General features: G+C 41.3%; 1 protein-coding gene across 1 annotated transcript; it reads right to left on the bottom strand.

The window, feature by feature from the left end:
- Positions 1 to 931: 931 nt before the first annotated feature.
- On the bottom strand, positions 932 to 14,224 carry mafk (v-maf avian musculoaponeurotic fibrosarcoma oncogene homolog K). The gene is made up of 3 exons (XM_046834499.1): positions 13,597 to 14,224; positions 4,102 to 4,148; positions 932 to 3,156 (listed from the first exon to the last, which is right to left on the bottom strand). The coding sequence occupies exons 2-3, from the start codon at positions 4,135 to 4,137 to the stop codon at positions 2,725 to 2,727; spliced, it is 468 nt and encodes a 155-aa protein (XP_046690455.1). The 5' UTR covers positions 4,138 to 4,148; positions 13,597 to 14,224; the 3' UTR covers positions 932 to 2,724.
- Between the last annotated feature and the right edge of the window lie 116 nt (positions 14,225 to 14,340).

Raw genomic sequence — 14,340 nt, 5'->3', positions numbered from 1 at the left:
CCAAGAGAGAAATGAGAAAAGGGGAGAACCTTGTACGGAAAAAGTGAGTTTGCTTTTGTTCAGCAAATAACAAAGCGGTCAGTGGAGTTCACTGGTGGTTTATGTTCTTTCTTCAACATTTAAAATACACTCTGTTCAAACTGTTCAACTAAACACTGGTGACTAGAGCAGAGGGGTTTTCCCTATCCCTGTTTCGTACTATAATGTGGCCTAATTTAAATAAGCTAAACCATGTTTAATTGCATTGTTCTGAGGAACTAAATTTCTTTTAGTTTCTTGGTCCATTAAAAATAAAAGAAATGCCTTGTTCATCCAAGAAGATACAGTATGCAGGGTCTCAGATTCATCATTTCTTCACAGCATTTTGAGAGCTCACCACTAGAGGTCAGTACAAGTCACAGACAAATAGGGTTGGGTAATTTTGGTTTGGTTTGAAATAGAAAAGCTCAAATTGAACTGGAATTCATTAAGAGGAACTGATAGTAATATTTCAATGGGGAAATATTAACTCCTTCTATGGAATAGGAAGTGAAAAAAAGGTAGGCATGGGACTGGGGAATTTCTAGGTGTTTTTTTATAATCCAAAACTAGAAGTAAAGGTGTGTGTGGGGAGGGGGGGGGGTGTTTGAAAATGTCTATCTTGATGTGACATTTAATTTCGAACTGCACATTGTTTAAAGCCAGTTTGAAATGTTGTCAGCCTGTCATCACAACAATGACTTTGGGGGTTGGTTACAAAAATAAAAATGACACCCGCACATTTAGAGAGTGTAATGTGACTAGCTGAATCCACCAGAGAAGCAAGAGATCACCATAAACACTGATATGTTCACTGATATGTTCCTGTGCTGATTTACCAGGAGGGTTTTTTTTCTTTTTTGTAAGCAGAATGGCTATTGTCAAACAAAAATGTAATGTGTACATGTGTGTAAAAGTCAATCTCTGAACTTCATACTAATCCCAAGATATGCGGGTCATGACCTAAACTGTACAAAGATTAAAAATTAGCTGAAACAACAGAACAATAAATCGAAACATTTAGATATGGAAAAAAAAATGGGACACAGAAAACATTTAAAAGAGATACAAAATAAGAAGTATGCCAAAAGCACAGCAGTAGGCCACAGAGCCAGGGCTAACAGCAGCCTACACAGCAGCACAGTTTTTTTTATTTCCCCTAACAGCCTCGCCAGGGAAGAAGGAACAGTCATAGTCACTTGGGTAAGAGATAATCCTGATTGCACGTGCAAGTCACAGGTGGTCGTTTTTCAAAGAAATCAAATCAACTGAACAAGTGTTTACACGTAAAGTTTCACATTACCCTATTACTCTTTCCAAAAAAAAACAAAAAAAAACATGCTGTCACGTCATAAACATCAAGATCATCTTTACCCAATGGCTTGTCTCGAATTACTTGCGATTCATAAAAATCAGGGTTACCAACACCGGCAGCGCAGTGCCACCTCGTGTGACCTGGCAGTAGGAATGCTTTCTAAATGGACGGAATCCTCAATGTGAAATGAAGATCTTCACTTCACTGGTTGTTTTTTTTTCCTTGTCGTTCGTGAGGCTATAGCGAATCTGTAATATACAGGTAATAATGGACTTGCGTTACTTCTGCCAACACAGCTCACGTCTCTATATCCAATATGGATTACCTTCCATTCGTTATGGCGCTGACGAGGAGAAAAAAAAAACAAGTACAGGATAGCTGGTGCATATCTTAAAAAAAACCTGCATATTTATTATATTATTATTAGATGTTAATGAAGGGGTTTTCTTATGACTATACTGTGTAATAGCAGTCAATAGAACTGACAAGTGCCTTTTCCCCTAAAAAAATATAAAAAAATCTTCGTCCTGATATAGTCCTATGTGTAAATGGTAAGTGCTTTTATCATCTTATTGTAATTTAAAAGTGAAAGTATAAGTGCTAATCAAATACGCTGAAATTGCTGAGTTAAAGTTACTCGCTGTTTTCTTTCCCAACAGCTTGTTCCCTCATTGTCTCCATTTGTGAGAATGTAGATGAAAAGAAGAATGTGTAGGTAAAGAAAAATATTCTTAAAACTCAATCACGTGTCTTCAGGACTTCTCTGGTCTCCTACCGGTTTCTTTGAAACCGGATTTCAACCACGGCCCCTTATTTTACATCTGAAATCCCATATTGCAGTAGCATAATCCATATACGGCTAGAAAAAGCTCAAGATTTAAAGCTGGTCATATATACTGTACTGTTGCAAGTGTAAGCAAAGAAATTTCCTACACAAACATGCACAGTTACATGAATAGATGGTGGAATAAATGGTGTTAGATGATTTGACTTTCTGATGTAAAAAAAAAAAAAAAAAAAGATACCACAGGCATCAGCGCATTCACAGACTGCCATGGCAGGTTCAATCAAGTACTTAATCCCCATGTTTGCAAGTATCGTCTCCGCTAAATCTCAGTGTGGGTCGGGGAGAAAAGATGAGAAGGCCAGTGTGCCCTGCCGGTGCCGGAGCATTAGAGCACAGTGCACAGACAACGTAGGCGGTTTTGTTTGGATATGAGTGGGAGTTTGAGTGTGCGAGAGAAACAGATAAAAAATAAAAAGACAGAGAGAAGTTATAGTAAAATGGCAGTCTGCCTCCCCATCCCACCCCCTTCAGTCTGATTACTAGAAGTAGGCTGGGAAAGTTTTGGAACCAGTTTGGACTAGAAGGAGGAACTCTTCACTCTTTCCTATGACGGGGCAGAGCATGGCGGAGTCGGAGAGCCGTGATTGGCAGACTTGACGATGGTGATGACGGAGGTGGTGGCCACCTTGGCAGGTGTGAGAGGGCCGCATGCCACGGTCCGGGCGAAACACTGCAGAGCTTCATACTTGGCACGAAGCGCATCCAGCTCCAGGCGCATGCTGGCGTTCTCACGGGCCAGCTTGTCCACCTCGTGCTGCAGCTGGCACTTCTGGCGCTCGAGCTCCTCTTTTTGCGTGACGCGTTTGATGCGGCAGCTCGCGGCATAGCCGCGGTTCTTGAGCGTGCGCCGCCGCTGCTTCAGCCGCACCACGTCCTCCTTGGTGAGGCCACGCAGGTGCTGATTCAGCTCGCGCACTGACATGGCCACCAGCTCGTCGTCACTCAGCGCTGGCGCATTCTCACCCTCCTTCTTCACCTGCATCGGGAGCAGCAGCACATCAACTCACAGCTATGGCTAAAGCCTAGTCCTGCATGCACAGTATATTATAGAGCATTTTTTTATGTTGTTGAAATCTGATTGCTGGCATCTCTGAGCAGTTGAGGGTTGAGTCCTTAAAGACCCAGCAGTGCCATCTTAGTGGTAGTGAGATTTGAACTTACAACCTCCTGATCAGAAGTCCAACGTCTTAAACGTTGAACAACCACTTCCGTTTTATATTTTGTATAACAGCAGCGCTCTAAGGCAAATCCCTAGATTATTGTAATACCATTAGTTCTAATATGTTATCGTGTTCATACATGTTTGGTGGCTACTCCACATAGTCAGATTACAGAAACATGTCTGTTAATCATGGCATTAAAAGCTGTTCTCGTTTAACCATTAAGAGAAACTTATTAGTAAAGTGTGTGTACTCGCAGGGTGAAGTGCTGGAAGAGGATTAAAATCACTCTGGGATATGCTGTTATTGAGAATTTGGTGTTAAAGTGCTGAATGCGGCAGTATTATTGTATACACAAATTCCCAGAAATCAAGCCCACTATTGGTGAAATGCTGCCTACTGTATTTATCATTTATATGAATTTTCTCTGGGGTTAATCCTATTGGAGCTGCTTGTAACATTTATAGCCCTTTGATACCTGAATGAATAACTATAATAACATTAAAAATCACTGATCTGATTTTTCCAGCCCCACCTTCTAAAAGAAACTCTATTTACCTATAAAATTGCCTTTTACATTAAAGAGGTGGGAGTTGAGAACGTGAAGGTGGAGCTCATTTCTAAGGTGGAAATAAATGATTCAAAAGATTCATTAGTAGAGTCATGATGTCATCACGAGTAGTTTTCTATGATGCCTTTCAAATGACATGATTGTTACAGGTTTCAAAACACTGAATGGCAACTTTCAAGCCAGCACTTACCTTTACTGCTTTGCTTGGTTTAAAATGAGTCGTCATACCCTGAAAGTCTGTGGAGAGAACGACAGACACGTTACTGAATGAACAAGGAGAAAAATGAATAATGCTAATAGGAACATGAAATATCGATGGGCATTTGCTTGATCTGAAAATGCTCACTTGTTCTCTATCACAGGGTATTATGGGATGTAAAACGAGATCATACAAAGCATTTCGATGTTATAAATGATCTGGAAAAAAAACAAAAGGACCTGTAGGATGCTTTTATACATTTTAGGATAACTTATGGACCTGGAGAAATTGTATTGTAGAAGTTGTGTGTATGTTGCAGAGAATAGAAGGTGTCCACTGACATTTATGACTGCATACTAGGACTACTGTTCAAGTTAATGACATGCTTGAAATGTGGAATAAAAGCCTTTATAAGCACCAATTGGTGCAGCTCAGCTTCTTCCAGACTCAGCACATAAAGCGTTTGATAATTACCTAATGAGTCAAAGTAAATTGAGCGAGAATTGGAAGAAGAAATGGGAGTCTTTGGGATAAAGCGAGAAGCAGAATTTCCTCATTTTGCCCATTAGGGGTCAGCAATATACAACGAATCCGGTATCAGAAACAGGACAATGGTGTTTACATGCTGAGGGAGCGTTTTTACAAGATCATAGACTGTTACAAGTTGAGAAATAGAAGCAGGTCACAGCCCTCAACATTGAACTGTTTGATCAGTCTGGTCATCAGTTCATATGGGGTTCCATTCTGACATCTTAAAAAAAATCTTGATCGAGAATTAGAGAAACCGAGTACGAAAGCAGGCACTGTCCACTGGCATCCATCCATGGTCAGGATGTACCATAAAAAATTCTTCTATGGAGACTCCCTTCTAATGAGAGTGTGTGTGTATGTGTGTGTTGGTCACATGCCTAGGCCTATGATAAACAATTTTCATTCATAAACATGCCAGGGAATGCTGAGCTACCTCAATACAAAACCTTTCATTCACACAGCTCACATAGTGAAGTTACTTCACCATAAACAAATGGCATCATTTCATCACTAATAAAGGTTTCAGTAGAACCTTTTTAGACACACGTATGTTTCACTGTGTAGGTGTAGTGTTAAAGTTCATCTTTTTTCTTTTCCCATACACAATTCGCTTTAGTCATCGCATAGTCCCTTAATCAGCTTTTCGTTTCTGACCACTAGGTTACTGTTGGCTGGATATATTTGGTTGCTGAACTATTCTTAAGCAAGAGTGACATTGCTTGGTTTTTTTTTTAAACACTTCAGTGGTGTTGTGCTTGATACTCGGCCACCAGCGCCACAAACACCCACCCACACACACACACACACACACACACACACACACACACACACACACTTTCCACTAATAGATTGACAGAGAGAAGTCTAAACAGAGGTGGGCTGTCAAAATATGCACAGCAACAAATAACAACTAATGAAAAAGCCATTGAAGAGAACTGGAGTTTCATTTTATATTCACAAATATGTCTCTATAGTGTCCTTTAACAACCTGTGTGTGTATTAAAGAAATATTAAAATAACATATCTAATTTTGAGGAAATTATCCTGTTATTGTTTATTTTTGCTTAGTTATGTATAAATCCATTTTATATCTTGTGTTGAGAGACGTGAATTTTCCTGAGGATCATAGCAACAATCAACAATCAATTATATTAATAATTAAATAGGCAAACCATTGAAGAAAAACTTAAACCTGGCAACTTATTCATGGAATCATCCGTATGCTGTTTATGATGCATGATAAGAGATGGCAGATATAAACAGACCTCTCTCCCTGCAACAATCTCTCCAACATGGAAACTTAGTTCCTCTGTATAGCATGAATACAAAGTCAAATGACAACAGAAAGTCCCTGATGAGCTTATTTTAAATGTACAAACATGACCTCACCCTCAAAAGAAAACAACACGTCAGAACATAGACAACGTTCATTTCCTTTTTTTTTTTTTTTTTTTTTTTTTTTGGAGCATGTTGGGATATGCTTTTTTTTTTCCTCAGCCTGTCAGACCATACTGTACTTGGCTGTTTAAAAGATATGCTGAACATTCCAGAAGACACTGTCAGGACGAATAGTTTCCCTTACACAGTCACTGTTATATTTTTGCTTTTACACAATGTGCTTTATCAGGTTTAGGACCAAGGCTGACAGGATTCTGTTACGCTGGGCTTTCCTGGCTCGCTTCATGCCCTTATTTAACTCTCCGGGTTATATTTAGCTCGGTGTGCTGACCGTAAAATTCTGCCAACAATGCGATTTAAGTGGAAATGTGATAAGTGATCCATCATTAGTAAGGAAAGGGCTGTTGGTGCAGACCAAAGGCGGCATCGTTCTCGTTTCAGCGGTTATCACAGGAGAGTGATTATTCTCTTGAGTTATTAATTCTTTATTCCAAAGGAAAACATCTATTTTGGTTTGGTGTCATATGACTTCCTGCTTGGGAGTGCATGTTATCTGTGTTTGGCTTTGCTTTCTTCAGGCCTGTTCACATCATCCTAAAACCCTTTGACCCAATCTGATTCATTTGAAATGGATAGGATCAAATTTTAAATGAATAAAAATATTTAAAAAAAGAAAAGATTTTCCTGTGCCTTCCTGGGCCATTGTAGCACAGATGTTTAAGGCTATAATTGTCAATTCTTAGTCACTCTTTGGTCGAGTTTGAATAAAGCACACCTGTCACGCATTAACCAGCAGTCCAAATGGTTTGGCCATGACGGAGATCAAACACGGAGCCTGGGCATCCTCGGTCAGGTTCAGCATAGATAATGAACCGCAAAGTCGAAACAAAGCTCTGCATAAGAATACATTCAAGTACTGATTCGTACCATCTGGACATCTAGTTGTAGGTCCCAAAAACTTGGGCCCCCACCATGCATTTGATTTAGATCAAAATAGCAATGCACAAAACTAATTATGGTAGCAGACGCGTATACTGAAAATGTGACTTAAAATAAAAAAATTAAAGACGGCTCTCAAAACCATATATAGCTAAAGTTTGGGAAACACAACAGTGGTATGCAAGAGAGATGACAACATGCCTTGTATTTTGGCTCCGCACTTGCAATCCAAAAATGATCACTCTTTTTCGCTCTCTGTTTCTCTCTCTGTGGAAAGAACAGGATAGTCCCCAAGGGTTAAGTCCCAGAATTATTAGACAAGGGATGCAAGGCTAGCAGAATTTACAAAAGCTTTCCTAGACAGCAAGCCTCTATAAGTCCTGTGTAAGAGAAGGGGCCCCTGCTTTTCTTTCCAGGGAATACAATCTAATTGTGTATTTCAAGAAAGAAAGAAAGAAAGAAAAAAAAAAAAAACGCACACCCTCCTCTATATATAGGGCTCTAGCCTTTGGGTTGTCCATTGAAGTCTATACATACAGACACACACAAAAAGCGAATTTCCTTTGCATTCCTTTGCCGTGTGGTCGTCCACTTTTCCCAGCATACAGGGAAGTCAGGGGACTTGATGAGAGGGGGCCCCACTTTGCTTGCTCTGTCCTGCTAAAAAGGAAAAGCCCAGGCATTCCAAGGCTGTGTTTTCATCATTGCTCTCACAGAACAACGGGCGCATTTTTCCCCCTCCACCCAACACAGCGCTGCCTTTGGCGACGTGCGATCAACGGACTGCTGAAACATTGGAGCTCTTATTCAAGCTATCGAGAGCCAGGCTAGGAAAACAGAAAAACATGTCACAGGGGAAAGGCCCTAAGAGGGAGGCCATAGAGAAGTGTGCAGGGATAGCAGGGTTGCTTTTCTCACCATACACACACATGCACTTATAGATGCGGCTATGTTTTCTATTCAGAAAAAATCAATTCAAAATCCAATGTATGAATGACCAAACCTCAATTTAGATCTAACAATTTATATATTAATTATACATTGGAATACAAGGTTATAATAATGCAAGGCAAAAAAATGCTTTCCAGTACTTCATGAAAAGTAAGAAGTCTGACTGCTTTGTGAAAACCATTCAGCTTCCTTTAGACGATCTGTGATGATTTGCTGAAATGACTGGACCGGTAACACTCAGGCCAAAGTCACAATGACTGTAAATCGTCTAAATAACATCTCAGACAGAGGATAATGCTACTCCTCAAGGACAAAGATGTTGGCAGCGGTCATTAACCATTTTAAAAGTACTTCATTTACAAACTGACACATTTACAAAGCAGATTTTCTGTGCATGTTGCTATGTGTATGTTGATGGTGTGTGTGTGTGTGTGTGTGTGTGTGTGTGTATGCTTGTGCTCATAGAGTTAGCGTACATTCCAGCTGAGCTTCAGCGTTCCAAACCTGCTGTCATTTGAAATACTTAGCAGGTTATAAATGTGCTTTTTTTGGATAGGCTTAGTGACTGTGAATTTTGGTAATGCTTCAAAAATGTTCGGCTTCTCAGACTGACAAAAAATAAATCTGCCAGTGTTTTCCATCCACTTGCCATTCAAAATGGACAGAATCCACAGTTATTCTGTTGCGGCTGACTTTACTATGAAATCGAATGTTTCTTCAGGAGCAGTCGGATATCTATATTTATGGCATGTATATATGCCGCTATACTCATGGCACTTTTTTCTCTAAATTTAGACATAAGACAAAGAGGGGAATACAATGTTCAAAGATATAGCCATCGTAAAAAAGTAGACACGAAAAAACCAATATACATCAATCAGGCATAACATTATGACCAACCGCCTAATATTGTGTCGGCCACCTTTTGCTGCCAAAACAGTTCTGACCCGTCGAACATCTCCCCAAGAGCTGCACAATTCGGTCCTTTTCAAACTCACTCAAATCTTTACGGTCGGCCATTTTTCTTACTTCTAACACATCAGCTTTGAGGACGAAATGTTTACTTGCTGCCTAATAAATCCCACCCACTAACAGGTGGAGGGTTAAACAATCATCCTGGCACCTGTTAGTGGTCATAAAGTTATGTCTGGTCGGTGTACAGTATACCGTGTTGATCCTTGTTTGTTAGAAGCTATTTGTACCACAGCGATAATAGATTCACAGTTCTAACTGACCAGAAGCTTCTGCCATGGGAAATGTCTTTCAAGAAAGATCTGGTAACACAACAAATAGCATTTTTTTTATCTTATTATATTTTGGTGCCTTTATTGCATAAATGATAACAGAAACTTCTTTCATGGTTGTTCCATTTTATTGTAGCTATAATAAAACAATGAAAAAATTGATGACGGATTCATGCTTCTTTTAACAAGTTGAACAATTGCTGAGAATAGAACACTTCCAGACATGTTATAGAATATGATTAGCTTGTAAATAAACCCTTTAACCAGTGAACAGTCTAAGAGGGTGTCTAATGGCAATTAAATACATCCATACCAATAGATTGAGCAGTCAGGTATTTATAGTTATGTAAGGCCACAGTTAACATGGTGTGGGAGCTGAGAATCGCAGCACTGCACAATCCCAGAGTGCAGTTATGCGCATATTTAGGCTGAAGTAGCCAAAAACAGAACCAAAACTTTGTGAAGATTACAAGGAAATGTTGGTCATCGACACCTTTTAGCACGTAGGTGGTATCAGAAGGATGTTAATCACTTTGCGAAATGTCCATGAAATGGTTAGAGACAATAATATTATTGTAGCGGCGTGTTTAAAGTTTGTTTCTAGCCTGGGGTTTCACAACAAGGAAAATGTGCATCTGTAAAAAAAAATATCCTTTGCCAAATCCAAAACGCTTTCCATGAACCACCGACGATGACGTAACACGCTCCAAGAAGGGTCGTTTCTTCTTTCTGGTGTGGTTGCTTTTGATACCAATAAAACAATCTGCGTATTTTTGTAATACTAAACCTCCAGCCAAGAGCGGTCACATTTGCTAAGCATTACACGGTTCAAATTATACTGTCACAAAGGTCGTCTCTGGGGCCAGACAGTGATATGGTCGGGTAGCTGTTGTTTGGGTGCTTTGAGAATTCCAGTCTCAGGCCAGCTTTAGAATCCAGACTTGTATAGAAATGTGAAGCAGCATTGACGTATCAGCTCGGTAGTGGAAGCCGAGATCACATAAGAAGCCAAACAGCGCTGGTGTGTCATTACTGTATGGTTTCCTTTCTTTCCTATCAACTCTTCAGGCTCAGCACTGAGGACATTCACTGCTCTCTGTTTTGTGGCCCTGAGAAGAGAGGAGTTGAAGGGGAAATAGCTCCTCCCTGCTCCATTTTTCACAAGGAGGCAAAAAAGCCTGTAGTGCAGCAGCGGCACAATCGGCAGGATCTTATGTAAAGGAAACGGAGCACATAGTCGAGCAGTGAGTCATGCTGTTTACTGGTAAGAGCTAGGACGAGCAGCAGGGAATCACACCCTCCCGAACTGACATTTCCTGGAAAATCCAGCCGTTTCACAGGGCGGAAGGAAAAGTACAGGGAAAAGGGCTGGCGTGACTGCCGGAACTTTCTGCAGATAAAGAAGAGAGGTGGATATTGAAGCAAGGCAAATTCCTCAACCTGGGACGCAGGGATTCGAAAGAATGCAAAGTATGCACAAAACAAAGACAAGCCCATGGGTAACATGGAGAAAGTAACCGACACGATCCCACAGAAGGAACATGTGCACCACTATTTTAAGCTATGGTAACAAACCTGGTGTACTCTACATCGGTGCAGGTGTGTTTGGGGAAAGAAAAAAAAACAACAGACCAGTTGAAAAGCCACAGGCCTCTCAGGAACATCTAATCTCATACCCTTATGCTCTTGTGTATGTCTTCAGACAACAGCTAATGAAAGAGGGAGGCTTCTCACAAGCATAAACACCGAATCACCCAAATGGGTTCTTAGTTCCAGACGGCTCACCCGCAGCCCAAAACCACAGCGTGGTGTGGTCATTTTTGTCAGATCCAGGAATTGGTGAGAGTAGCAGGAAAAGGGCAGGGTAAAAGCTGGCACATTATGGCTTAAACACCCCCACAGGGCTCTCTCACTGAGGCCTAGGAAGAGCCATGCCCTATACACACCAACCAAAACTCTAGCAACACTTATACCTCCTAAATTAACTGGCTGCATTGCTTTTGATCTGAAATCTGAAAAGATCAGATTATCAAATCATCTACTTCCGTTCCTGTTCATCAATAGCTGCTAGGACTCCACATAGTCCACATAGTGTGACCTCTTGGTCTTGGAGATGAAATTAGGACAAATAGCGAAGGTTTTTTTCACGATGACTAAGGCTGATATTGCAGCGTTGGTCAAGAGTTCCTACTCAAATAGAAAGTTCTAAACAGTTTGGAGTTCCCCATGTTGCAAACTAAGTGATTAATCCACCAGCCACCTCAGTTCTGTTCACTTTCAATGTCTGCTTTAAAAAAAACCACAATGAGTACAGTACGCATCCTGTTCTGCTCACCCAAGCATGCAGATCTTACCGCAACTCTTTTGTCAAGCCACACACAGTCATATTTAGACAAAGGTTTTTGCTGGGAATTATCAAAACTCCACACACACACACACACACACACACACACACACACAACTAAATAACCTCTAGCGAGACACGCAGCCATTGGTAATGATCGAAGCTACATGCATGTAGGCCGTTGTTAATAAACCAGCCCACACTGGGGATCAGCCCACGTGTCGATCTTATGAGCAGAATATGCACTTCCTCTGGGATCCCAAAAGTGGCAGACAGACGACGCAATAAGTGTGGGAGGTCAACGCCACAGACACCTAAGCTGCTGTGAGTCAGAGTAAGCCACGGATGAGGTCACGCTGCTTGCGTACGGTGTGACAAAGACACATGCTGAGGTGGGACTCCTCCAAGATTTTCCACATCACAAGGCAAAGGTCATTAATAAGCACGCACTCTGTCAGCTCTAAACCGTGCAATCAGGAGTAATATAGAATGTCTCAATGAGCTTGGGCATTTTTTTTCTTAGAGCAGTTACAGCACAGCACGGTTAGAACGACAGAACTGCATATGTATGTGGGGTAACAACAGTTATGCCATTACTGGCATTTAATGGACAAAAGGAACGAGCGATAGAGAGAAAGAAAGAGAGCTGCATCACACACATAAACCGGACACCCTGTTGAAATGATTCCCCATAAATGGTAAAACGCAGTGCATGCTTGTCAGAAATCAAGTGCACTGCTTGCCTTGAGGGGCCCTTGAATGGCTTGCTGCCTCTGAATGGCCTAATGGCAGCTCCTTTATCAGCCATTGTGGAAATGAATCACATTATCCACTTATGACTCACTTTCCCTGCGAGGGCGTAACCGTAGGCTACCACCAGTCACAGAATGACCTATTGTCGAAATGTTTCTTCAGAGTGGACAATTTGAGATCATTTCATATTAAAAAAATCCGCTTCGATCCACATAATAAGTCAGAGCCTACCTGCAGCATGCACCTTATGGACAATGCTTAGAATGGGACAGGTTCTTGCAATCAGTGTCTTTTGCACCTTTGAAAAGTCACTTTAAGTCTGGAATTGTGGATGAAGTCTACCTCTAAGCTGTCTGATTGGGCTGGAATTAGACCACAGTTTAAAGGTGAAAGCATGAAAAGTTCAAGCGATGAGAAATTAAATGGTACAGTTCTTCTATGTTTTTTTTTTTTATCCCCCATGTAAATGCATGGAGGCAGCCTATGAAGGAACAAATGACAAGATTGCTTACAAGTGGCTCTAACTAGCGGCGATGAACATGTCCACACCCACGAGCGCGACGTGACGTAACGTCGCCCCTTTCCTTCTTGCCCTCCCGCGTGCGCCAATTACGCGCAGAAATCGCCACAAATTAATCACAAGTTCTCTCATGTGCGTGTCTCAGAGGCGCGAGCTAGCTGCGTGTGTATATATGTATGTGTGAGACCGGGGGCGATGTATTTACGTTATAGACACCCCCAACCACCACCACCCCTGAATCTCGCGCCACTGAACCGTTGCGCCCTTTGTGCAGCGATTCCGAAGCCCAGACCACGTGTTTCCTCGTGCCATACGCGCGCTCACCCCCCCAAAAAGTCACCAACACGCAGAAAAGTTCTTCTTGTAGCCCATGCAGTGACTCTCTCTTCCTTCATCGCTTCCTTTCTTCCATCTATCCCGGGAAGGTGTGCAGTGCTTTAAATACCCGAAGTTTACAAAGAATCGGTTTGTTTTTTATTCCTTCTCCCCCAAATCATGTAATATAGATGTGAACGCACGCACGCGCGCGCGCAACAGCACCACGAGCGTGCACCGCCTGTAGCTGCTACGAGTCGGAAAAAATGCGCACGAGCTGCTGGTGATGTTGTTTACGGGTCTGTTGAGGAATCTACTATCGCACGTGCCCAAGAATTTTGCATTGTGTTTTATTATATATATATATATATATATATATATATATATATATATATATATATATGAAACTTTATAACAATTAAATAATAAATCGGATTTACTCCATCACCTCAAACACCATCATCATCATCATCATCACCATCACCGCTTACCTTGTGGACGCGGAATTTCCGCCGGGAATCTTCGCGAGCCTGTGAGGAGGAATATCCTGAGAGTACGTTTGAGCAAGTCGGAGGCTCCTGGTCTCGTCGTGCTGGTCGGGATGCGCGCGCTGCCGCCGTCGGACCCAAGCGGTGAGCGTGAACTAAGTGAGTCTGAGTCTCAGCTTCAGCTTCAGTCCTCAGCCACGAACACAACAACAACAACAATGTATCGACATTCCACTCGGTGCTTCCGCAAGCATGCGCGTCACCGGCTCCTCGTGACCGCCCCCTCCATTCATGAAAATAACTTTCTGATGACGTCAGCCAGGCGGGAAACTAGCTAGGGGAGGCCAGAAATAGACGCAACTGGCAAAATTCTCTCATCAGGACGATACAGCACCAATAATCAGCACAGAGAAATATCTGTTCTTATGCAAATCAAACTAATAAAGACAGAGAGATTGTGTAAATATTAACTCATCATAAAAGCGCCCCTGAACAATTATTACCTTTTAAACTCCACTTTTTATCTGTTTATTTACCTATTTATTATTATTGTGGTGATGCATTCGATTCATAAGTAAAATTATTTATTAAAAAAACTCTTCTTTGTTCACTCTCTTTACACTTATTATTATTATTATTAGTATTGTTGTTATTATGATTATTTATTCTCCAAACTACTTATCTAACGAGTTATGACAAATATTTTGCTCTGTGTTCCTCTTTGACACTTTCCTCACAAAAGTATTA

Source organism: Silurus meridionalis, chromosome 22 (genome assembly GCF_014805685.1).
Source record: "Silurus meridionalis isolate SWU-2019-XX chromosome 22, ASM1480568v1, whole genome shotgun sequence".
In the NCBI taxonomy this organism is placed as follows: domain Eukaryota; kingdom Metazoa; phylum Chordata; class Actinopteri; order Siluriformes; family Siluridae; genus Silurus; species Silurus meridionalis.
Note: the sequence above shows the minus strand (reverse complement) of the source record. Positions and strands in the feature narration are given on the sequence as shown.